This window comes from Lithobates pipiens, unplaced genomic scaffold (assembly GCF_037356315.1).
Source record: "Lithobates pipiens isolate NorthernLeopardFrog02 unplaced genomic scaffold, aLitPip1_a1.2 Scaffold_8, whole genome shotgun sequence".
Classification (NCBI taxonomy): Eukaryota; Metazoa; Chordata; class Amphibia; order Anura; family Ranidae; genus Lithobates; species Lithobates pipiens.
In genome coordinates, this window is record NW_027507903.1 from 185,716,782 (window position 1) to 185,744,062 (window position 27,281).

A 27,281-nucleotide genomic window follows, 5' to 3' on the forward strand; every position below is an offset into this window, starting at 1 on the left:
CAGGATCTGTCTCCTTGGTGGCGTAGTGTGTTACTGGTAGTAGCCTTTGTTACGTTGGTCCCAGCTCTCTGCAGGTCATTTACTAGGTCCCCCTGTGTGGTGCTGGGATTTATGCTCACCGTTCTTGTGATCATTTTGACCCCACGGGGTGAGATCTTGCGTGGAGCCCCAGATCGATGGAGATTATCAGTGGTCTTGTATATCTTCCATTTTCTAATTATTGCTCCCACATAGCGCTGCACAATTAATCGTTAAAAATCATAATCTCGATTCACACCCTCTGACTATCTCTCCTGCAGAGGTAGCCGATTCTTTCATATAACAAGTGGAGAAACTATCTGCTCACTTGGCTGTCAAACAAACATCTTGGCAGTCTGCTAAGTTTTTTTAACTTGCAACATTGTAATTAAGCTTCCTCCTTAGATCAAAGGGATAGAACTTCTGTGTAAATAAATAATCTGGGCAGACTGCCAATTTTTCAACAAGGTGTAAATGCAGGAAGTTTAACCACTTAAAGACTAAATCTTTTTCTGACCTTTCTTAAGTTAAAATCAATATTTTTTGCTAGAAAATGACTTGGAACCCCCAAACGTATATAATTTAGCAGAGACCCTAAGGAATAACATGACAATTGCTGCAATATTTTATGTCACAATGTATTTGCCCAGCGGTTTTTCAAATGCAATTTTTTGGGAAAAAATTCACTTCAATGAATAAAGAAAAAAACGAAACAGTAAAGTTAGCCCAATTTTTTTAGTTTTAATGTGAAAGATGTTACGCCACGAGAATCGTGATCCATCTTCTAAGCAAAAAATTGTTTCTCATTTTAGCCAGAATCATGCAGCTCTACACCCACAGTTGATTTCTTCACACCAAGCTGCTTGCCTATTCCAGATTCAGTCTTCCCGGCCTGGTGCAGGTCTACAATTTGGTTTCTGGTGTCCTTCGACAGCTCTTTGGTCTTCACCATAGTGGAGTTTAGTGGAGTTTGGAGTGTAATTGTTTGAGGTTGTAGACAGGTGTATTTTATACTGATAACAAGTTCAAACAGATTCCATTAATACAGGTACTGATTGAAGGACAGAGGAGCCTCTTAAAGAAGATACAGGTCTGTGAGAGGCAGAAATCTATTTGCAAATAAATTCTTTAAAAAAATCAGACTTGTGATTGTCTGTCTGGATTTGTTTCCACATTTTGTCCCTCATAGTTGAGGTATACCTATGGTGACAATTACAGGCCTCTCATCTTAAGTGGGAGAACTTGCACAATTGGTGGATGACTAAATATTTTTTTTGCCCCACTGTATATTCCAGCATTCAGTAAAAATTAACATTTTTAATGAGATAAGTGCAGAAGGGGGCATACACCTTGTTGGACTTAACCTATAATAAGCCATATAAACTCCTGGAGTTCTTTCCTATGTGTAAGGGTAGTAATCATTATATGCATTTTATTTCACATGCCTTTTCTTTATATTTTTCTCCACATTGTAACTCAAGTTGTCAAGCAGAAGTGCAAGAAGTTTAGAACAAGTAGTAAAGGGGCTTTACCTGTAATTTTCAAAACAATTGTTGCACAGTGTACTTATTTAACAATAAATAGAGAGAAATAACAAAAAAAGCTATATGGAGTAAGGGTTGGTTATTTTGCTCTGTCTCCTATTGGGGAGATTTATCTTCACTTCCTGCCCCATAAACAGGAAGTGAGAGAAAATCCCTGCAAATTTAGGGAATTCCTTGCCCCCCTCCCCCCCAGCCACCAGAACAACTGTCTCCATCAGAAGATTTCACCTCTATTTCTTTTCTGGGGACATCCCAAAATTTGGGATTTCTTTCTGTCAAAGCAAAAAAGTTTGTTTTGGACAGACCTAATCCTATAGAAAATTTATGGAGGGAGCTGAAACTTCGAGTTGCCAAGAAACCTTAAGGATTTAGATAAGATCTGTAAAGAAGAGTGGACCAAAATAACTCCTGAGATGTGTGCAAACCTGGTAACCAACTACAAGAAACGTCTTACCTCTGTGCATGCCAACAAAGGTTTCTCCACCAAGTACTAATTCCTGTTTTGCTAGACAATTTAATTTTCATTATGGATATAGCGTTTGGTTTTTTGGATGTATTTTTGAAGTATCTCAATTGCAACAATACAAACCTAAAATTCACAGGGCTTTGTGATAAATAAATATGAAATTAAATTCCTTGATGTTCATTTGTGTGGTCGATGTACTTCAATGCATTCTGGAAACTACAGGAAACCTCTTTCGGGAAATACTTTGCTGATGGCCAGACATGGCCATCCTCAACATACATGAGGATGTTCATGTAGGCCAGTTTCTCAGGATTCGCAGAATCTGTAATGATCCTGTGACATGAAACAGAAGCGCATGCCCTATATACTCGTTTCTTGGAGAGGGGGTACCCTAGATACATTCTTGATAGAGCAGTTTCTATTGCTAATTCTAAAAATAGGAATAACCTCCTAAAACACAGCCATATTGGTAAAAACAAGAAAACCACAGTGTTTCAACAGTGGGAGACCCACCAGCAGTACTTCGTTCAGTCAGGAATTTAATGACCTTAAGACAATTGTTCACAGATATTTACCGATCCTATTTGAGGATTGGATTTGTGCCAATTCACTGAAAGATGGTATCAATTTTGTTTCCAGATGTGCTCCCACTTTGGGAAGCTATCTCTCACCAAGTGCCTTTGAATCAAATAAAATCAAGTCACACACCTGGCTGCAAGGACAATTTATAGTTGTGGTGCGACTGTGTGTTCCTGCTCTGCACATATTACTAAGGGGAATGTTGTATGTTCATACTCCAATGGTAAACAACACAAATTAATATATTTTTATAACTGCAACACCCGTTATGTAATATATATCATTACATGTACCATCTGTACAGTACGTTGGTCGCACCACAAGACACCTCAGAGATAGGTTTCAGGAATATATATATATATATATATATATATATATATATATATATATATATATATATATATATATATATATATATATATATATATATATATATATATATATATATTTTTTTTTTTTTTCCTGAAACCTATGTGTATATATATATATATATATATATATATATATATATATATATATATATAATATTGTGAGGGGTTAGCTCCGCAGCGGGTGTGTGTGACCCCCTGGATGGGTTCACAACACAAAATCAGGCACAGCAGACAGCGTTGTAGGTGCAAAAAACAAAAGATGCGGTTTATTTATGCTACATGCAGTGAAACATATAACAGCCAAACAAAAATAAAACATGAAAATAAATCCTGGTCAGCTAGACCTCTAATTACACACTTAGATTCCCTGTCTAACAACTGAGTGCAGCCTTGTGCTGCACCAGTCCCTGTCTCTGTTGTAGAGGTTTGCCACACAGGCGTTAACTCACCGCACAGAACAGGTGTCACACTCCCCAGTCTATACAACACAAAACTGGTTCCAGGATGGAGCATCTCCCTAAGCATGCTGGGGTTTTTTGTAGAGGTCTTAATGAGCCCACTTACTTCAGCTGGGCTCATTAACTCTTCCCCTCTAGTTGTACAAGTCTGCATAAAGCCTGAATCTAGGGCACACATATTTCCCATCCTGGATACAACCAGGTGACTTTACCTGCCTGCTGCCACATACCCCCCCCCCCTCTTGTTTCAACCTTGGGGTTGTAACACAAGCAGTCAGACACGCATGTATCCGAGACAAAGCATCCACATTCCCCATTTTAACACCATGGCGATGCTTAACTGTAAAGTTCAATTCCTTTAGGACCAGGAACCACCTATTTACCCTTCTATTGGTCTCCTTGTTTTGAGCCATCCACTTTAAAGGAGCATGATCAGTCACCAGGTCAAAGTGCCTACCTAGCAGATATTACCGAAGGGAATCTAGAGCCTACTTCACTGCTAAACATTCCTTCTCAATCGTGGCGTAATTTACCTCATGGGACTTCAACTTCCTGCTGAGGTAAATGACTGGGTGCTCTTCTCCGTTCCAGACCTGGGATAACACTGCTCCTAACCCAACGTCTGATGCATCAGTTTGTACCACGAAGTCCTTAGAGAAGTCTGGTGAGTACAACACTGGCTGGCTACATAAGGCTGTTTTTAAGGACTGAAATGCTTCTTCAGCCTCTGGGGACCATTTAACCATGACCGACTCTTTCCCTTTTGTCAGGTTGATGAGGGGCACAGCCTGAGAAGCAAAATGGGGAATGAATCGTCGATAATAGCCAGCGATTCCCAGAAAGGCTCGTACCTGTTTCTTGCTGTTGGGACGTGGCCAACTCTGTATGGCCTCGACTTTATTGACTTGGGGTTTTATCACCCCCCTCCCAATAGTGTACCCAAGATATTTGGCCTCCTCCTGTCCAATGGTACACTTCTTTGGATTGGCCGTAAACCCAGCTTCCCGGATAGAGTCTAGGACTGCTTGTACTTTTGGCAAATGTGAGACCCAGTCTGTGCTATGGATAATCACATCATCCAGGTAAGCTGCAGCATATTTCTGATGGGGCCTCAGAATCTTATCCATTTTCCGCTGGAATGTTGCCGGTGCATTCTGTAACCCAAACGGCATTCTCTTATATTGGAATGCCCCATCTGGGGTTACAAACGCAGTTTTCTCCTTGGCCGACTCGGCCAGGGGAATTTGCCAATACCCTTTGGTGAGATCAAGAGTTGTCATATATCGGGCTTTTCCCAGCCGGTCAATCAACTCATCTATACGCGGCATGGGGTAGGTGTCAAATTTTGTAACTTTATTCAATTGTCGAAAATAGTTACAAAACCGCCAGCTCCCATCAGGTTTGGGCACTAGTACGATAGGACTGGACCAGTCACTCTGGGACTCCTCTATCACACCCAATTCCAGCATCCTTTGAACCTCCCCACGTATTGCCTCCCGTCGGGCCTCTGGTATTCTATAAGGTTTTAGTTTTACCCTTTCTCCTGGCGGGGTGATAATGTCATGCTCTACGCCAGATGTTTGTCCCGGCAGCTCAGAGAAAATCTTTGTTACGAAGTACAAACTCTTTAACCTCCTGTTGTTGGGTTTTCGATAAGGTGTCTGCTATTCCAACCCCAGGAACTAAGCAATCAGGCTGTGTTTGTGACAAAGTCTCTGCGACTAGGGATTCCCTATCCCTCCAGGCTTTCAGCAGATTGACGTGATAGATCTGCTCCGGCTTTCGCCTTCCTGGCTGTCTAACCCTGTAGTTCACCTCACTAATTTTTTCAATTACTTCGTATGGACCTTGCCATATGGCCAGAAATTTGCTTTCAACTGTAGGGACTAGCACCAAGACCCTATCCCCCGGGGAAAAAGTACGGGTCTTGGCCCCACGGTTGTACACTCTCTGCTGTGCTAACTGCGCTTGGGTCAAATGTTCCTTTACGATTGGCATTACCTGTGCAATTCTATCTTGCATCAGGGCGACATGCTCAATCACGCTCCTGTGAGGAGAACTCTAATTTTCCCAAGTTTTCTTGGTGATATCCAGCAGCCCTCTTGGGTGTCTCTCATAGAGCAACTCGAAGGGTGAGAAACCCATAGAGGATTGGGGTACCTCCCTAATGGCAAACATCAGATAGGGTATTAGACAGTCCCAATTCTTTCCATCTCTATCCACCACCTTCTTTAACATTTTGTTTTAGGGTTTCGTTGAATCTTTCAACCAACCCATCTGTTTGGGGGTGATACACAGATGTATGCAATTGTGTCACTTTGTACAACTTGCATAATTCTTTCATAACCCTGGACATAAAGGGTGTACCTTGGTCCGTAAGCAGTTCCTTACAAATTCCCACGCGGCTAAAAACAAGAGATAGCTCTTTGGCTATGGTTTTGGCCGAGGTATTTCGAAGAGGAATTGCTTCCGGATAACGTGTGGCATAGTCCAATATTACCAAAATGTACCGATGCCCCCTAGCAGACTTCATTATCGGACCTACCAAATCCATTGCGATCCTCTCAAAGGGGACCTCAATGATAGGAAGAGGTACCAGCGGGTTACGGAAATGTGGCATAGGTGCCGACTTCTGACACACAGGGCAGGAGGAACAATAATTTTCTGTTTCCTTCATGACCCCAGGCCAATAGAATCTCTGCAGTACCCTCTCTCTGGTTTTCTCTGCCCCCAGATGACCTCCCAGAATGTGCCCATGGGCCAATTCTAACACCAACTTCCTGTAAGATTTGGGCACTACAAGTTGCTCAATGGTTTCTTCTGCCCTTTGAGCCACTCGATACAGCAGGTCCCTTTCCATAGTGAAGTAAGGATAAGTGCAAGTCTTATCTGGGTTCACTAACTCGCCATCTATTTTCACCACATTTTCCCGTGCCTTTATTAGGGTGGGGTCTTTTAACTGTTCTGTGGCAAATTTTTCCCTGTGAACCTCAAGATCCGAAAACTCCACAGACTGCATGTTTTCATCTGAGGATGTTGGCTCCTCCCCAGTTTCTCGAGTTTCCCCCGCCAATACCGACAAGGGAAATTCAGCAGAGTCCTCACCACTCCCAGAGGAATTCTGGTCATCTTCCTGGTTTATAGGGGCACCAGTGGGGGGCTCAGGACAATCCCAGAGTTCCCATAATTTTGGAAAATCCCTTCCCACAATAGCATCATGTGGTAAGTGAGACACTAACCCCACCTGATGAGAGAGGTTACCTTTGGGAGTCTCAAAAAACACTGAAGTTACAGGATACTCTCGGGTGTCCCCATGCACACAAATAACAGCCACCTTGTTCTTCCCAGAGACCTCTGTAGTAACTAATTCAGCTTTTATCAATGTTACCAGGCTACCTGAATCCAGCAACACATCAACATTTCTACCATTAATACACATTTTACATAAATGTTTCTCAGGTCCCCGAATGGCAGTGCATGCAACTGTCGCAAACAGCGACTGACGTCTCTCCCTTATAAAGTCACATTGCATAGGCTCATCCACAACTGGGCAATTGGCTGCAATATGTCCCTCTTGGCGGCAGCGGTAGCAAATAATCTTTTTCGCTGCCTCTTGCAGCCTGGGCTTCCCGGGCTGCTCCCGCCAGACCTTGGGTATTACTCCCACTCTCTCACTCTCTCCACCCTCACCCCTTGGAGTCATCTTACCCGCCACTGGGAATGATCTGGTCTTAGGGTGGAAAGTCCGTGAGTCCCTGAAAGAGGTGGTCAGGTTCTCTGTAGCCAAGTACCTCTCAACCAGATCCACCAGTTTATCTGCATTTTCTGGGTCTCCATGGTTACCCATTTTTGGATGGCAGTAGGAAACGATCCATAACAACACGTTCCACAATGTTTGGTGCGGTCAAAGTCTCTGGCTGCAGCCACTTCCTGCTCAGGTGAATGAGATCATACATTTGAGACCTGGGTGGTTTTCCAACCTGAAAAGTCCAATTATGCACACGCTGAGCCCGGACGGCCAGGGTAACACCCAGCTGTGCCAATATTTCTGTTTTTAGCACCACATAGTCTTTTGCTTGGTCAGGCTCTAGGTCATAATAAGCTTTCTGCGATTCCCCAGTTAAGAGGGGCCACCAGTCCAGCCCATTGCTCCTTAGGCCACTTTTCCCTTTCAGCAGTCCTTTCAAATGTGGTCAAAAACACCTCCGGATCATCCTCTCCAGTCATTTTTGTCATTAAACGGCTCACACCAAAGGATGCGGTATTAGTGTAACCACTTGCTTCATTGGTCTGCGGACATTGCTGTATTAATGTCTCTATTTGCTGTTGAAAACTCTGCTCTTGCTTCTGCAACAGGTCTATAAAGCGGGCTTCAGATTGCTGCTGGGCTTGTTGCTGAGCTTCCAGACTCTGCTGGTGAGCTTTCTGCTGAGCTTCCAGACTCTGCTGCAAAGTTGCATTTGTCTGCTACTGGGCTGCAAGGCTCTTTTGTAAACCCGCATTTGTTTGCTGCTGATTTGCATTTGCTAGAGCCAGCTGTCTCAGTATCTCCTCCATGCTGGCCTTAACAAAAAAATAAAAAAAACTGCCAAAATTCTCCACCAACTGTGAGGGGTTAGCTCGGCAGCGGTTGTGTGTGACCCCCTGGATGGGTTCACAACACAAAATCAGGCACAGCAGACAGCGTTGTAGGTGCAAAAAAACAAAAGATGCGGTTTATTTATGCTACATGCAGTGAAACCTATAACAGCCAAACAAAAATAAAACGTGAAAATAAATCCTGGTCAGCTTGACCTCTAATTACACACTTAGATTCCCTGTCTAACAACTGAGTGCAGCCTTGTGCTGCACCAGTCCCTGTCTCTGTTGTAGAGGTTTGCCACACAGGTGTTAACTCACCGCACAGAACAGGTGTCACACTCCCCAGTCTATACAACACAAAACTGGTTCCAGAATGGAGCATCTCCCTAAGCATGCTGGGGTTTTTTGTAGAGGTCTTAATGAGCCCACTTACTTCAGCTGGGCTCATTAACTCTTCCCCTCTAGTTGTACAAGTCTGCATAAAGCCTGAATCTAGGGCACACACATTTCCCATCCTGGATACAACCAGGTGACTACCTGCCTGCTGCCACAATATATATATCTATATATCTCTCTATCTATCATAGAGTAGAAATTCTCCACCAATGTAGCCAAACCTTTTAATACATTTCAAGAAGCCAATACTTCGGCTATTGGTGTGCAAATCATCATAAAGGAGGTTCATACACCCGCGGGGTGGTGATGTCTTTAGACTTCTCTGTAAAAGGGAAGTTTTTTGGATTTTTTTTTTTATTTTAAGACTCGCATTCCCGTTTGGAATGAACTTTGAGTGGGACATATTACTATGATTAGTCCCTCTCCATCATTGAAGTAAAAGAGGGGGTATAGGGGTGTTTTTTTGCCCTTGCCTCACCATTCCTTGCTTTGTTTTTTTTCCCTTTTTGGTTGCTTTCTGGGGTGGTTCTTAGTGGAATATTTGTGATGCATATGCATTTATATATACAATGTTTTGCCTACACATGATTTATATATGTATGGACATGGTTGATTTTCATGTGTGTATGCATTCTTTCCATCATGTATATGTTTTAGCATCTTATTTTCATATCCTTGAACAGTTTTTAAGAAGTCTTTAATAAGCATTAAATCACACAACTGGACTTAATTTGCTATACAGTGATATGTGTTTTTATATTGGGGTGTGTGTGTGTGTGTGTGTGTGTGTGTGTGTGTGTGTGTGTGTGTGTGTGTGTGTGTGTGTGTGTGTGTGTGTGTGTGTTTTTTTTTTTTTTTTAATTTTTTTCTGCTCATTTTTCTATTTTTGTTTTTAATACAGTTCTTGTTTAGGTGTTAGGTGTTTGATTTGATATACACCTTTAAATAGCTTGTCATTTCAGTTGTTGTAAACAAACAGTTCTTTTTGTGTGAAACGCGTCAACTGATTATCATTGCAATTTTGTCTGGCTCATGACAATAAATAAATTTTTACAGCATCTCTTGGATTCAAGTGTGTGATCAGTCTCTTCTAATGTTGATACTGCCCATGGTGAAAAGCCGGGATTAGCACCTTGGATCGGGTGTGTCCATTTTTGCTGTCGTTTCATGTATACTCTACTCTAACCTCATTCTTTCTTGCTCATTTGGTGGTCTGAGCAGTTCTATTCTTTATCTTTTAGGCCCCTTTCAAACAGCCGTTTTGATCAGGTAGACATGATCAGAAGGTCCATTCATCCCTGTGGATAGGCAGATGCAAACAAACTCGTGTTCGTTTACACCCACCTACCAGGTTCACAAAAAATAAAAGGACAACGTAAGGGGATCTGCCCTCTTCCGCTTAGGTGGAGTAGATTGGAGTTAGTCGGGTGTACACAGGCAGTGGAGTCAATTTTCTCCTGGCTGCCCATAGAATAGAGCAGGCTCTGTCCATGTCCACATGTGTCATCCACCCGCTCTGCTCCAATCAGCTGAACCCCCAGCAGGTCAGAACGGAATCCATCCCGTATGAAAGGGGCCGTATGCTGCCTACACCCTTACATCTATTGCCAGTCTGAGATCTCTTTATTACCATAATGTTTGCTGGGCACTTATGGTGACTGTGTGATGCCTCTGACACAGAAAATTTATTTTTTTGCAGTTTTTGTTTTCAATGACTTAACACTCAAAAGCATAATTTTTATGATGCTGATTGGAACGTAAACACCCAAAATTTTCTATTTTATTTCTGTCTGTGGTCGTTATTACAAAACTGTTTTTTGTTTTTTGTTGTAGGGTATTGGAATTCTTATAAATTCACATTGTTTTTCATTTCTATTTTGATAGCTTGACAAAAACGATTCAGAAGCCTCCAACAACACCTATAAAGCTGAAAAAGATCACCACTTTCCAAGAGTTTGAAAGCAACACAAGCGATGCATGGGATGTTGGGGAGGACGATGATGAACTGCTAGCCATGGCAGCAGAAAATTTAAATACGGAGGTTGTGCTAGAAACTGCAAACAAAGTCATCCAAAACCATACAAAATTACAAGAGCAGAACAAATTTCAAGAGATTAAACAGCTGGGAGACAGACCTATGGCACCTGAAGAGCTTACCTCAAATGTGACCAGCGATAACAAGATTGTGAAATCAGCCAGTGAGAGCCAGATACCCAGATCATCTGGTATGTACTCAAATGTGTCATGTTCTGTTATTTTAGATTTTTTTACGTAAGGGTGTGACATTGTGGAAACAAATCTTTCTACTGAGGACTGCAATCTTCTTTTCAATGAAAAGCCAGACTGATATGTTACATATGCAACTGCAGAGCTGCCGGGTTATTGCTCAGTAACCATTTGTATTACATTTTGACAATTCTTATTTCGTACAGATGAATCCTACACAGGTTTTGGTGCAGTAAATGTAAAATACCTTTTATGATCATGGTAGTGATATACTCGGGGTGGACAGTACTATACTGACTGCTGAACTGAGTACTTGTGATGCAAACTATGCTAAAATAATTTTTTAAAAACTTTTTTAGGAACCCTATTTTTCTTTTTAATATGCTTTTACTGAGCACTTAAAGAGGAAGTAAACCCTGATTGGTTTACTTCCTCTTTCATTCCCTGCAAAGGTAAAGCCTAATGAACTACTCTGCATCGCATAGTAGTCCATTATGTGTCACTTACCTGATACAGGAGCCAGCGAAGTCACCGCTGTCCCCTGTAGTCCGGCGCATCCATCTTCTCGGTGGGTCTCGCTGCTCTGCAGCTGTCATTAGGCAAAGCCGCGATGACGTCACTCCTGCGCATGCACACGGGAGCCCCCACTCGCGGCATGTCGCCATTGACCGCGGCATGCTCAGTGCGCCTGCGCGCCGCTGTCTACGGCGCATGCGCTGTAGACAGCGGTGCCTGTCTTTCAGCAAATATCTCCTAAACCGTCTAGGTTTAGGAGATATTTCTTGGACCTACAGGTAATCCTTAATCTAGGCTTACCTGTAGGTCAAAGTTGGTTGTAAGGGTTTACAACCACTTTAAATCGGATTTGCCTGTCCAGGGTTCCTGCGATGCTGGCACCCCAGCCGATTTCTTGGGATTGGCTGTCGGGTGCTGCTGCTGCCTATCGACTTCACAGCCGGTTCCCTACTGCAGATGCATGAATTGGCCTGGTGGCAGGAGGAGGAGGGGTGCCAAATTTCAGAGGGATGGTGCTGACTCTAGAAGTGGGGAAAGGGTACCTGTCAAAAACTGGTACCTGCCCCCCCATTCCCCCTGAAAGGTGCCAATTGTGGCACCAGAAGGGGGAGGAGACAGATGAGCGGAAGTTCCACTTTGGGGTAGAACTCCGCTGTAATGAGATATTAAACCCCAAACATTTATTTTATTGTAGTGTACCAGTTTTTTTTTTTAGATGTGGTAGATGCATTCGTTTTGTGGTATAGGTGACACACATTATAATTAGTGACACTTGCGTCACCTTTTAATGAGGATGATCAGTAATTGGTCACAGTAGTGTCACTAGTAGAATTTTTTACAGAGCTGAAATCATTATTTTAGCAGTCCTGGAGATAATGACAGTGTGATATTTTTAACACAATTGTGCAACTATGATAACGCAGATTCCATCTGATTTGTACATGTTTGTGCTCATTGAACAACATCCAAGATGCACAAAACAGCAAAGAAATTGCTGTCAGGAAAGTTAGTTACACAGTAATTGGTCATGCAAGTGCCAATTAGTATGATGAGGATGACTAGTAATTAATAGCTCAAACAAGTGTTGCTAATGCACGTTGGTACTGAGCTAATTATTATTATTTTTTTGTATAAAAGAGTCCTCTGAATGGCAACATTAGTTATATAGACTTTAGAGATTGAGAACTTTAAAGAGGGATATAGAGCTTTCTTTTGGTGGTATTTGATCACCTCACCTCCTACGTTTTTTTATTTTTTCCACTATACAAATAAAGACTGACAATGTTGAGAAAATTTTAATTTTTTCCCACTTTCTGCTGTAAAACATCCAATAAAAGAATTGAAAAGAATCTCTTTATTGATTTAGGTCAGTATGTCTTCTGCTACATTTTTTTGGTAAAAAAAATCCCAATAAGGGTATATTGATTGGTTTGCGCAGAAGCTATAACATCTACAAACTGTGGGATATTTTTTTTACTAGTAATGGCAGTAATCAGCAACTTATAGCGGGACTGCGATACTGCGATGGACATTCTGACAATAATTGACACTTAACTGTGTTCCCTATGTGTACTTTCTAACTGTAGGGGGGGTGCTTTGACTAAAGGAAAACTGATCCATGTTTCTGCTTAGCATTTTCCTTTTTGGCAAAACGGCGGTCTGCCTTGTTTATATATTCAGACCGCTGTTCTGTCTCTCTACGAACTATCGTTGGCTTCGCGGCCACCAGGACCCACTGATTTGCTCCCCTTGTGTCCAGCCACAGTGGTAGCAGGGCTCTGGCGGCGTGATCATGAGATTCACTTACAGGTACGCGATTTTTGCACTAAAGGGCAGTATATGTTCGTGGAGCGGTCGTTAAGCTGTTAATTTGTAGGGATATCTTCTCGCTTCCTGTTTTGTCTGAGACAGGAAGTGAAGAGAAATCTCCCCAATGGGGACACAGATGGCAAAAAATAAAAATAAAATAATTGACAGGGTGTCTATCCAAAAAATAAATAATAAATAAATAAAATAAAAGGTTTTGCCTATAGCTCTACTTTAGGACTCTAGATGCTGTGGTCAGGTGAACACTGAGTAAAGAGCCCATGAATATGGTAGAAAGTGATCACAATTTATCTTTTAGTCTTATAATAGTCTAAATGTGTGGCCAAGTAACAAGTGAGATGTGACATAATTGTTGGCATAGACATCACCAATATGAGGGTTTACAGCACGCAAGTAGTGCCAGTAACTGCCATATGTGTGGCGTTAATCGGGCCTTTCCTGAGATTGAACAGACAGAATGGAGAAATGTGTTCCTACATTACCTTTTCCTATTTTGGGGTCATTGTGCAGCTGCTTTTTACATGGTCCCGACATGGACTGAAATGCTGAATGCTTTGATCTGTCAGGTGATGAGTTTGTGACAAAATGGGTACTGTGAAGCTGATCTTTTGTTTTAGGTTATCCGATCATTAATTTTAGTTCCGTAGGTGCCAAATATCTAGGCATTTACACCAGTGACATATTTTATCACAGCCAGTAGGTATCCGTTCTGCTATTATCCAAGAAAGTAAAAAAAAAAAAAAATGTGGTTGTATAGCAACTGAAATATTTTATCACAGCATGTAGGTATCTGTTCTGCTATCATCCAAAAAAGTTAAAAAAATAAAAAATAAAATAAAAAATAAAAATGTGGTTGTATAGCAACTGACATCTATTTATGTATTGCAGAACACTGATGAAGAGGCAGTGTAAAAATAAAAACAATGATTTAGAGAATGTAAAAAAATGTTACTATGGTAATTTTTGGGGTTGGCCATAAATAGACATCTCAAAGTGGGAGGTATGTGTGACAAAGCTGCCAGCTTAAATGCCCTTGATATGTCTTTTTTGTCTCTCCAAGAACTTGTGAAACTCTTATACAGTGGATATAAAAAGTCTACACATCCCTGTTAAAATGTCAGGTTTCTGTGATGTAAAAAATGAGACAAATGAATCATTTCAGAACTTTTTTCCACCTTTTTAATGTGACCTATAAACTGTACAACTCAATTGAAACGCAAACTGAAATCTTTTATACCATATATACTATATACTTTTATATATAATAAAAATAATAAAAATAATAATGTGGTTGCATAAGTGTGCACGCTCTCTCTTATAACTGTGGATGTAGTTGTGTTCAGAATTAACCACTTTCAGACCGGACCATTTTGCTGGCTTAAGACCAGACCACTTTTTGCAATTCGGCACTGCGTCGCTTTAACTGACAATTGCGCGGTCGTGTGACGTGGCTCCCAAACAAAATTGGCTTCCTTTTTCCCCCCACAAATAGAGCTTTCTTTTGGTGGTATTTGATCACCTCTGCGTTTTTTTATTTTTTGCGCTATAAACAAAAATAGAGCGTAAATTTTGGAAAAAACGCTTTATTTTTTACTTTTTGTTATAATAAATATCCCCCAAAAATATATAAAAAAACATTTTTTTCCCTCAGTTTAGGCCGATACGTATTCTTCTACATATTTTTGGTAAAAATAAGCGATTATTGATTGGTTTGCGCAAAAGTTTTAGCGTTTACAAAATAGGGGATAGTTTTATGGCATTTTTATTATTATTATTTTTTTACTAGTAATGGTGGTGATCAGGGATTTTTATTGTGACTGCGACGTGATTCTTGTGTAAATGACACTGGCAGTGAAGGGGTTAACCAGTGGGTGGCAGTGTAGGGGTTAAGTGTTCCTAGGGGTGTGTTACTAACTGTGGGGGGGCTGAGCTTTGTTTTAGTGAACCCTCATCTCTGCTCCAATCACATGGAGCAGAGATCAGCATCACTTGTTGCTAGGCAGAACGGGGAGATGCTGTCTACAACGGCATTTCCTCGTTCAGCCGCCCTGTGAGACGATCGTGGGTATGCCTGCGGCGATGGAGTCCGCCGGACTCACTCATTTTAATGCCGGCACGCAGGGCGGCATTAAAAACTGGACGTACCTGTACACCAATATACCTGCCCGTGCCATTCTGCCGATGTACATCGGCGTGCGCCGGTCGGGAAGTGGTTAAAGTTGATGTACCTGTAAACCAGGGGTGCCCAACCTTTTTAAGAGCGAGGGCCACTTAAGCAACTTGGTAACCAGTTGCTGGCTACAATGAGTGGAGCGGGTGGATGACAGGTCACGGCTACTCTATAGGCCCTCCGATCTTATCCATCCAGATGGAAGGGGACAAATTTCCTTCTATATATTTTTTTTATTTTTTTTTTATGGGATTTTTACGATCTGATTGGAGGCAGGCGGGAGTAAACAGACAAAAGTCTGTTTACATCTGCCGCTCTGTAGAGGTGAATCGAGGGTCCGATTGGATAGGGCCTAAACTGCTTTTACACTGATGTGCTGTGTTTTACCCACACCGTGGGTGCAGCGTAGTGCACCTGTGTCTATCCTGTGGGTTAACTGAACTTTGCCATAGACTCTGCCTGTGGCAAAAGCCAGCGCTGTACAGGAAGCATTGGCTTATAGGGCTCTGCTCTGCAGCCACTTTCTTCCTCTACCACCTGCTTCATTCACAACACTGATGCTGTGGTATAAGGGGTCAGCAACCTGCGATCTGGTCTTACTAACCCACAATTCCAGAGCAAGAGCTCGCGAGCCACATCAGAGGGCTCCGCGGGCCACGGGTTGGCCACCCCTGCTGTAAACCCTCACATATACCCAGTGAAGTGAACAGCCTCAGATGATGCACAGAGATTAAACATACCTCTCTATACGTTTTACATGTTTATCTGCTGTCTTCACCTTTTATATACTGTTTAGAAAGTGCACATCCTGTTATATTTTTCTTTTCCGCTTTCATCTGTAGGAGGAGATCATTGCTAGACACTGTGAGAAAGCTGATTGGAGGAAAGGCACACACCCTCTCCCCACACTGTTGATCTGGCTGCTGATCTATTTATAGCAACCTCCTCCGACCTGTTTTTTTTCCAGGCCTCGGAGAGCTTGTCAAGTTATCAGGCTGATAACAGAGGAATGGGCAGGATAGATACAAGTGCTTTAGAGAGAGATAAAAAAACACTGCAGATAGATGTGTCCAGCTCAAATTTCATGAATTGGGTTTACATCCACTTTAACCACTTCAGCCCTGGAAGATTTTCCCCCTTAATGACCAGGCCATTTTTTGCGATACAACACTGCATCGCTTTAACTGACAATTGCGTGGTCATGCGATGCTGTACCCAAACAGATTTGATGTCCCTTTTCCCCCACAAATAGAGCTTTCTTTCAGGGGCTATTTGATCACCCCTGCGGTTTTATTTTTTGTGCTTGTAAAAAAAAAAGCGACAATTATGAAAAAAACGTTTTTTTTTTTTTTTACATTTTGCTATAATAAATATCCAAAAAAAATAATAATTTCTTCATCAATTTAGGCCAATATGTATTCTTCTACGTGTTTTTGGTAAAATAAATCGCAATAAGCTTATATTGATTTGTTTGCGCAAATGTTAAAGTGTCTACAAAACAGGGGATATATTTATGGCATTTTTATTATTAACTTTTTTATTTTTTTAACTAGTAATGTCGGTGATCAGCGATTTTTAGCAGGACTGCGACATTGCGGTGGAAAGATTTGACATTTATACAGCGACCAGAGCTATAAATAGTCACTGATTACTGTATAAATGTCACTGGCAGGGAAGGTGTTAACCCTAGGGTTTAAGTGTTCCCTAGGGAGCTGTTTCTAACTGGGGGGGGGGGGGGGGGGGGTGGACTGATGGGGAATAGAGAGAGATTGCTGAATACTAGGAACAGCAGATCTCTCTCTACTTCCTTGAGGGTGAATGAATTGGAAGCTGTATCGCTTAGAGCTCAATTTTTACTGCTTTTCCTGGACCATATGGTATTTAGAACAGATTCTGGGTTCCTGCCAAGGTAGACACAAGCTATCGTTGGTCACAGGAAATCATTTTGCCTATTTTTTGTTCAAATCCCACTTGTGATCAAGAAAAAAGTTTTCACACCCTGGACATGAGAAGGTGTGTGCTATGTTATCCATAGGTAACCAAGGAGCTTAGGAAGACTGATGCTTTTTTTTTTGTTCTATTTTCAGGAGTCAGGATGGGGTATAGGGCTTCCAGGCAGACGCTCGCTAGGTGGCTGATGCTTGCAATATGTCAACCTTGTATGAGAAGGGAGTTAGAGGTTCCTAAGGGTGAGCACCCCCAGATCGTCCTGGCCTTTTGTTCCAAGGGCTTGTTAACTAACCCCTTCTCAGTTGCTGGCTTTAATGCCTTAATGATTAAGCCCAGTTCCTGAGGGACAAGGTCAAGCTGAATTTGGTTTCAACCAATGTTTCATGTTGCATGTTAGACAAGTTGTACTAGCAGATAAAAATACACTAACAGATTGAAGACAAATTCCAGCAAATACTTTTATAAGGAATTCCAGCAGTTTTGTTCCTTTTTTAAATAAATGATTTTACCTAAATAAATGATCATTGTAAGCACGCCTGTCAGTGTTTAAATAGTTTCTCATCCCTGTAAACGGATACATCTACAGTAGAGCTTGTTCCTTTGAAAAAGAATAGACTTTGAAAGCCTAAAAAACAGAACGCAGCTATCACATCTAAGAATTGGTAAGCTGCTATATAATAAATGTTTGCTTATGGGTTTGACACTGGTGTAAAGGCCAGGAAATTGGCTTATTACAAATTCATCCCAGGAGGATCACTCTTTTTCAATTTGGTGTACCATCAAGGGTCCAACCTCTGCCATTCTTTTTTTAAAGGCTGATTGCCTGTCACTCCTTAGCTAAGGCCTTTTGTACAGGGTCTTGTTCACATTCCCCAGTGACTCAGTTGGATGTCATTATTACAAAAAAAAAAAAAAATCTCCACGCTATTATTCTATGACCCAAAACAAATAATACATTTTATATCTCCTAATAAATCAAGAGAGTAAATATAGAGCAGCTGGCACTCAACAGTGCAATCACCACACTTAACAAATATAAGACCCCTTTCACACCGAGGGCGTTTTGCAGGCGCTATAGCATTCGAAATAGTGCCTGCAATACGCCCTCAAACTGCTGCTCCATTCACTCCAGTGTGAAAGCCAAGGGGTGTGCTGGCAGGACGTCAGGAAAAGTCCTTCCAGCAGCTTCCTTGAAGCGGTGAACACACCGCTCCTCCACCGCTGCTCCCCATTGAAATCAATGGGGCAATGCTGCATTACCACCAGCAAAACTCCGCTATTGCTGCGTGTTGCGGTCGGTTTTAACCCTTTCTCGGCCGCTAGCGGGGGTAAAACCGCCCCGCTAGTGGCCAAAATGCGCTGCAAATCCGATGGTAATACGCAGCTCAAAATAGCAGCGTTTTACCGCCGACACTATGGGCGGCTTGGTGTGAAAGCAGTCTAAAAGAAAAAACTGAAGAGCTCCAATATGTATAAGCCCTTGTACACACGGTCGGAGATTCCGACCAAATGTTTCCTATCGGACCGTTTTGACGGATATTCCGACTGTGTGTGGTCTGCATCGGACTGTTTCTGTCTGAATATCCGACGGACCAAGTTTTCCAACTTGCCGGTAAAATTTTCAGACAAAATGCTCCTATCGGACATACTCCGATCATGTGTAGCCTACTCCGATGGACAAAGTGCCACGCATGCTCAAATCAAATTCCTAGACCAAACCTATTGGCTACTAGCCTGAACGTAGTCCCGTTGTAACGAAATAACGTCATCACGTTACGTACAATCGGATTTTCCGACAACTTAGTCCGACCGTGTGTATGCAACATCATTTCCAGACCTCTTCCGGAATTAATCCGTCGGAATTACTCCGACGGATTTGGTTGTCGGAATCTCCGACCGTGTGTACAAGGGCTAAGAGTTCAAAATTCACATTAAAATCAAATAAGGTGCAAAATACATCAATATTCACCGCCTATAAACAGTCCAATTTCACAGCGAAATCAATCAAAATATCTTCTTGGTGATGGTAGCTCAGCAACTGTTCACCAAAAACTGACACCAGTGTGCCTCCCACCTTACCCTATTGGGTGTCCTCTCCCCTGATATGGACCCCACTATTAAAAAAAAAAAAAAGAATAAAAAAAAAAGTGAAATGTCTTCATCCCTCCGCACTCGCATGCAAATGCGAATATAGCTAATAGTGGGTTATAACAAGAATACCAGTGATGACTAATGCAGGCTACAGTACTAGTGTACCATAGCCATATCAAAAAGAAAAGGCTTCATGTAGTGTAAAAAATAAAAAGTATAAACTCCTTGCTTTTTTTCTTATAAAAAAAAATACAAAGATAGTTACAAGCCAAAAACATGGAAGAAAATTGGCTCTGCTTGCTGTGCGTGTGTTGTGACGCAGATCGTTAGCGTTGCTCAATGTTTTTAACCAAACCCTGTCATCAGAGGCACTTCCATGCTTAGAACTCTTTGTATTATTTTTATTAATAAAACTGAGGAGTTTTTACGTCTAACACTATGTGGAGCCTTTTTATTTTTGATATGGTCATGGTAACCTGATACTGCGGCTTCCATCTGAACATCAGAGGAGTGTGGCTGGGGGAGTTTTCACTACATTGCCATGCTGATTGTCCCATTGTGATTGGGATGCACATTTGACCTCCTATAGTTAAGGGGTCTTGGCATCTGGTGAGAAGCCTGTGGTCTGTCTGAGGAGAGTGTCACTGACTGCCTTATATACCATGGGTTTTGGATAATACACAATAAATTGCATCAACTGATGCTGAATTTCTTTTTATTAACTTTTTTTTACTTATGTGTTTTTTTTTTTTTTTCTTACCTAATTGGTATTTATTTAACCACTACAATACAGGGCACTTTCACCCCCTTCCTTCCCAGCCCAATTTTCAGCTTTCAGCGCTCTATCGCTTTCAGTGACAATTGCGCGGTCGTGCTACACTGTACCCAAATGAAATTGTTATCATTTTGTTCGCACAAATAGAGCTTTATTTTGGTGTTATTTATTCACGACTCCGTTTTTTTTTTTTTTTGCGATATAAGCGCAAAAATAGCGGAAATTTGGAAAAAAAACAATATTTTCTTTTTTCTATTTGAAAAGAAATCCAATAAAATCTAATTTTGTCATAAATTTAAGCCAAAATGTATTCTGCTACATGTTTTTGGTAAAAAAAATTCCGTTAAGTGTATAATAATTGGTTTGTGTGATCACGGACATATGTACGCAAATGATCATGTACATATGTGTGCAGGTGATCACGCACATATGTGTGCAGATAATCATTGGGACATGTGATTTTAGTGGGACATATGTGGGGGACATGTTTTTATTATTAGGGACATGTGTTTTTATTATTTGGGGACATGTATGTTTTGGGGACATGTGTGTTTTGGGGACATATGTGGGGACTGTGTTTGTACTGTGTGGTGTGTTGTGTGTTTACACTACACTGATGATCAGTGAGTAAAAAGCTGTAAAAAGCAGCCCATACTCACTGATCATCAGCCGGCTGCAGCGTTCTGCTCTCCTCTCCTCAGCGGTGACTTCCGTGTGAGGAGAGGAGAGCCGATTGCCTAGCAACCGGCTGTTTGTTTACATCACATGACGGCCGTGATTGGACACGGCCGTCATGTGATCAGGAGGGCCAATCACAGAGCCCTCCTGCCGATCTGAGATGTGCCGTGTCCGGGTGACACGAGCACATCGGGATCGCGCCGCTGCGCGGGCGATCCCGCTACTCCTGAAGGACGTTCCTGAACGTCCTATCAGGAGTAGACGGCTCCCACCCGGCCGTATATATGCATTGGCCGGGTGGGAAGTGGTTAAGAGCCTGTTCACACAGGGGCGACTCATCAGGCGACTTAGCCGCCTGCCAAGTCGCATCTTGCTCTGTGCAATGGAACCGTTCGACTTAGAAAAAGGTTCCTGTATGACTTTTGGGGCAACTTGAGGCGACTTGCATTGACTTTTATACAGAAGTCGTTTTGCAGGTTGCCGCAGTGGTCGCGTCCAGGTCGCCTGAGGCAGTCATGCTGCCTCAGTGTGAACTGGACCTAAAGGATAAGTTTGCCTTTTATAAACAAAACATTAAATACATATTTGTGCAAGTAAAAAAAATTACATTTATTATTTTTTACACTGCAACCTGTAAAATATTGCACCCGCCATCAGCAGATAGCGGGTGCAATGCAAGGATCCTACAGAGTTTCATTACACTGTCTGCCTGTGGCCTCCTATACAGGCAGGCAGTTATTGAATTGCAGGAAGAATCCATGAACTACGAGAAAGCTCACCAGCACCCTCACAGTTCATTGACAGTTACAAGCCACAGCCGATATGTGTGGTTCATTCATAAACGGAACTCTGTAAATGAATGATGCAGCCATGCAGGGCTGTTATTAAATTGTGACAGCGGGTGCAGGGGGAAAATTCCACTGCCCACTGTCACAGGAGTTGGAGGGAGAAGAAGCTGGAACATGTAACAGCTTCCAACCTAAATACAGGTGGAACATGCAACACATTCCAAAGGTGAACTTGGCCTTTAAGTTATTTCACTATAGGTTGGTAATTTGAGGCTGCCCAATTTAGAGGGCTAGCGCAACACTTTTTTTTTTTTTTTTTTATATATATCTGTGTAGATATTGTTTATTCTGCAGCCTATCTGGTTTTGAATTTTAATTTGAGTACCATACTTATCGGCGTATAACATGCGCCTTTAATTTAGGAGGTAAGTTTCAGGAAAAAAATATTTTTTAAATAAACATCTGCCATCAATGCAGCTTAATCAATGCCCATCTGCAGCTTCAATGTAGTCTGATCAATTCCCATCAGTGCAGCCTGATTAATGGCCATTTTAAGCCTCAATGCCCTTCTGCAGCTTCACCATCTCTCATCATTGCAGCCAGAACAGTGCAGGAAATCACTGAACTGTCATTCATTTACGTGGCTCTCAGTCAGCAGTCACACGCATAATCCTGCCATCGGCATTGGACCAGCTCCTGTGATAGACAGAACACTGGCCCAATGCCGGTGGCGGAGGCAAGACTACGTGTGTGACGTGAGAGCCGAGGAAACAGGAGATGACGGCTCAGTGAATTCTGGTGGCACTCGTCCTCCTCTTTGGTACACTATTGGCATATAAACACACACTTGTGATTTGCCCCCTATTCTCAGAGGGAAAAAAAGTGTGTGTTAAATGGCAATAAATACAGTATTTACAAAGCACTGGGATCACTATAGTTATTTGAAGTTGCAGTCTGGTTTTATAGGGGAATTTGAGGCCATGTGTAACTCTGTTCAGTGAATCATCCATTTAGTTCCCTTGTAGATTTACAGTGTCCCAGATGAGTTGGACCTCTTCCCTAATAGATGTAATAAATAGTAAGCTGTGGTAGAGAATTGTAGAGCTAGTACTCTGAAGTTCATAGGAATAAATGGAATTGCAGAGTGCATGCATGATCAGAAAGATTTTTTTGGAATATGACTAGTATTCTAGTGAGGGATTGCTCCACTAGATTAGTTACAGTTAAAGTAGAACTACAGGCAAAACACTTTTTTATTTTTTGTTGCATTTTGGATAGAGCAAGGAAGGTTTTTTTTTTTTTTTTTTTTTTTCCCATCTCTCCATTTATGCTGACTGGAAAATTATCGGAGAGACATAAGAGAAAAGAAAAGCATGAACAAGATTTTGGTGATACAGGCATTTCCTATTTGACACATTTACTATTGCATGAGGCTGAGCATTAACCTCCCTGGCGGTATGATTATTTCAGATTTTTGGTGCTGAAAGCGGTACAATGTTTTGTGTGGAAATTTTGCGTTTTATATTGTAGGCCTGCAATTCTTGGGAATAACTCATTTAAAGCAGACCTTCACCCTAAAGTGGAAGTTCCACTCGTCGGACCCCCCCCCCCCTCCGGTGTAACAATTGGCACCTTTCAGGGGAGAGGGAGTGCAGATACCTGTATAATCCAGGTATCTGCACCCACTTCCGGGAATAGCTAGCCGCAGCTAGCCACTGAGCCTCCCCCCATCCCCCCCCCGTTGTGTTCTGGGAAACACACAGTTCCCAGGGCACAACGGGGAGCAGCAGGACTCGCACATGTGCAGTAGGGAACCGGGCAGTGAAGCTGCAATGCTTCACTTCCCGATTCCCTGACAGAGGATGGCGGTGGGGGCAGCTGAGAGTCGAGCGATTGCTCATCATCTGCTGCCGACATCGCTGGACCCTGCAACAGGTAAGTGTCCATTTATTAAAACTCAGCAATGCAGTATCTGTCCAAACCAGAGTCTAGTAGACATCCCGGATAAAGTTTGAAACACAAAATCGTAAATTATAATATAATAAATAACTATAATTATAACAATTAATAATATAATAATAATAAAAATTATTCAATAATTAAATCAAAAACACTGACATTTTCTCAGTTGAAGAATTGTTGCTATCATTAGATTTAGTGTTTGATGAATTTCCCCACAAATCGCTATCGCTCAATTCTGCAAGTGATTCTAATTTATTATCGCTGTTTTCTAGCTAGTCTAAAACCACTTTTGACATAAAGGGACTTTTTGGTTGCTATGGACAATCTCCAAATTCCAGGCAGAAAAAACAGTATTTATAATATAAAAGTGCATGCAGGGCACTGGACAGACCACTAGGGACAAAGGGGGTGTGTGTTTTTTTTTTTATACAGTACTGTAATCTGTAAGATTACAGTGTACTGTGTTTTAACTTTTTTGAATTTGGCGCCAATTGCGTCGCAGGGAAAGGAGCTCGGCGGCACTTGGCACTGTGTGAATCGAGTGAGAAGACAGCTCGCACACACAGCGGGGAGACATCGCAGGATCCAGGGGACAAGGTAAGTAACTTTCCCTGTATCCTGAGATGCGATCTCAAGTCTGGCTTGGGGTTACCACTATTGGTACTGAAATACCACCCCGAGTTAGACTCGGGAATACCGTCAGGGAGGTTAATAGCAGTGGCAGTAGCTGGACTATTGCTCAAGCAGTAGATGCAATTTCTTCTGGCAGTACCTCTGCTTTGTGCATCGGGCTATGGTCAGAAGGGGGGGGTTGAAACACCCCCAGAAAAGCGCTAAGGGTCACCCTCAAGCTCTGGAAAGCCTATTCATCTCTACAAATGGCATCCTCCCCTGAGAGAGGCGGGGGCTGGTCAGAATGAAAATCAGGGCCATGAAATGTCTGCAACTGTTGAACACTGCAGCCCCTGTTTATTTTATAATAATAATAAAAAACATTTTTTAGCGACTTTAATCACATCTTCGTGTGGATGAAAATGCGGCAGGTTCTCTTCCATTACCCAAGACCATCAAACTGAGGAACTAGGGGCAGGAGAAGACAAATTCCTTCAGGGGACCGTGGTGAGGCTGATGACTCCTCTTCTTGGGTGTCAAATGCGAGAGAATCAGCTGTTCCAATATTAAGATTGATGGTGCAATGTCTTGCTGAATGATCGTTCTATGTTTATGCATCCTTAACTGAGTGTTTGGGTTCACTAAAGCTTCCTCAAGCTGTGTACAGTGGTGTGAAAAAGTGTTTGCCCCCTTCCTCATTTCCTGTTCCTTTGCATGTTTGTCACACTTAAGTGTTTCGGAACATCAAACCAATTTAAACAATAGTCAAGGACAACACAAGTAAACACAAAATGCAATTTGTAAATGAAGGTGTTTATTATTAAAGGTGAAAAAAATCCAAACCATCATGGCCCTGTGTGAAAAAGTGATTGCCCCCTAAACCTAATAACTGGTTGGGCCACCCTTAGCAGCAACAACTGCAACCAAGCGTTTGCGATAACGTGCAATGAGGCTTTTACAGCGTCCTGGAGGAATTTTGGCCCACTCATCTTTGCAGAATTGTCCTAATTCAGTTACATTAGAGGGTTTTCGCGCATGAACGGCCTTTTTAAGGTCATACCACAACATCTCAATAGGATTCAGGTCAGGACTTTGGCTAGGCCACTCCAAAGTCTTCATTTTGTTTTTCTTCAGCCATTCGGTGGTGGACTTGCTGGTGTGTTTAGGATCATTGTCCTGCTGCAGAACCCAAGTTCGTTTCAGCTTGAGTACACGAACAGATGGTCGGACATTCTCCTTCAGGATCTCTTGGTAGACAGCAGAATTCATAGTTCCTTTTATCACGGCAAGTCTTCCAGGTCCTGAAGCAGCAAAACAGCCCCAGACCATCACACTACCACCACCATATTTTACTGTTGGTATAATGTTCTTTTTATGAAATGCAGTGTTCCTTCTACGCCAGATATACTTGGACACACACCTTCCAAAGAGTTCCACTTTTGTCTCATCGGTCCACAGAATGTTGTCCCAAAAGTCTTGGGGATCATCAAGATGTGTTGTGGAGAAATTGAGACGAGCTTTGATGTTCTTTTTGCTCAGCAGTGGTTTTCTCCTTGGAACTCTGCCATGCTGGCCATTTTTGCCCAGTCTTTTCCTGATGGTGGAGGCATGAACGCTGACCTTAACTGAGGCAAGTGAGGCCTGCAGTTCCTTGGACGTTGTTGTGGGGTCTTTTGTGACCTCTTGGATGAGTCGTCGCTGCGCTCTTGGGGTAATTTTGGGCGGCCGGCCACTCCTGGGAAGGTTCACCACTGTTCCATGTCTTCGCCATTTGTGGATAATGGCTCTCACTGTGGTTCGCTGGATTCCCAAAGCTTTGGAAATGGCTTTATAACCCTTTCCAGACTGATAGATCTCAATTACTTTCTTTCTCAATTGTTCTTGAATTTCTTTGGGTCTCGGCAGGATGTGTAGCTTTTAAGGATCTTCTGGTGGACCTTACTGTGTCAAGCAGCTCCTATTTAAGTGATGCCTTGATTGTGAACAGGTGTGGCAATAATCAGGCCTGGGTGTGGCTAGAGAAATTGAACTCAGGTGTGGACAACCACAGTTATAGTATGTTTTAACAAGGGGGGCAATCACTTTTTCACACAGGGCCATGATGGTTTGGATTTTTTTTCACCTTTAATAATAAACACCTTCATTTACAAATTGCATTTTGTGTTTACTTGTGTTGTCCTTGACTATTGTTTAAATTGGTTTGATGTTCCGAAACACTTAAGTGTGACAAACATGCAAAGGAACAGGAAATGAGGAAGGGGGCAAACACTTTTTCACACCACTGTATGCCTTTCCCTGTCCATTCATTGCTGGATAAGCTATTTTGTATCTGAGAGGATCGCCCAGATAAGCATTTTTTTTCCCTCCAAAAAGTTTTCACACTTTATCCAATGGTGGAGGAAATTCACTAAGTAGGGTATACCAGCAATTAATGCTGCTATATCCTCTCTGAATAAGTTTGACTTGTCTAGCAGGCAATGCTCAAATGTTTAGGTATCCAATGGATAAAAAGGTTGAAAAAAAAAAAACACTTTTTTTTTCTCTGGCAGATTGAGTGCTGACAGTAATTGCTTAATCATTGAGAGACCAGTTGAAACAGGTGTTCAAGGTCATCCTGCTCAGCAGGCCCAAGAGGCAGCTTTATGTTTGTGATAGTTGCTATGAGAGATTCTATGCTTCAAGCCTTGCTCCCTTCGCTAAGCGCATTGTAAGAAGCTCCTGGCTAATCTTCCTTTTTGCGCTGAAACAGCTATTTGGGGATGTTTTGGATAATTTCTAGTGGAAAGCATCCCTTTTGCCAATTTTAGAAAAGGAGTAAATATTTTAAATATATTACATTTTAAATGCTTTAAAGCTCCTTCTCCTGTGCCAGAGGCATCAGCCTCCAGGCAGTCAGGGCGGCTTCCACCGCCAGGTTCAATCGAATAGGGAGAATTTTTCTGCAGTTCTCAAGGATCTGGCAGGAAGAGTGTCGAGACGATTGGGAGACATCCTCCATAGCTCCAGGGTACAAACTGAAGTTCCAAGAGTTCTCCTCTCCTCGTTTTCTCAGATCAAATGTTTCTAAGCATCCAGAGAAAATGAAAAAAGTGATCATGGGGGGTCCCCATGTAAGAACAGAAGTTGAGGTTTGATTGAAACTTTTTTTTTTTTTTTTTTTTTTTGTGGTGCTAAATCCAAATGGACATTCTGGATCTCAAAAATCTAAATTCAATTCCTGAATATAACCACTTTTTTTTTTTTTTCGAATGAAGCCGATCCAAATCTGTTATC

The 27,281-nt window shown here is 42.0% G+C and overlaps 1 protein-coding gene across 2 annotated transcripts in view; it reads left to right on the top strand.

The window, feature by feature from the left end:
• TBC1D22A (TBC1 domain family member 22A) overlaps positions 1-27,281 on the top strand; it is an 839,044-nt gene that overhangs the window by 67,754 nt on the left and 744,009 nt on the right. For both annotated transcript variants that reach the window (XM_077468512.1, XM_077468511.1), the window contains exon 3: positions 10,298-10,638. In XM_077468512.1, the coding sequence (XP_077324638.1) occupies positions 10,298-10,638 (341 nt within the window). The remainder of the gene's footprint in view (positions 1-10,297; positions 10,639-27,281) is intronic.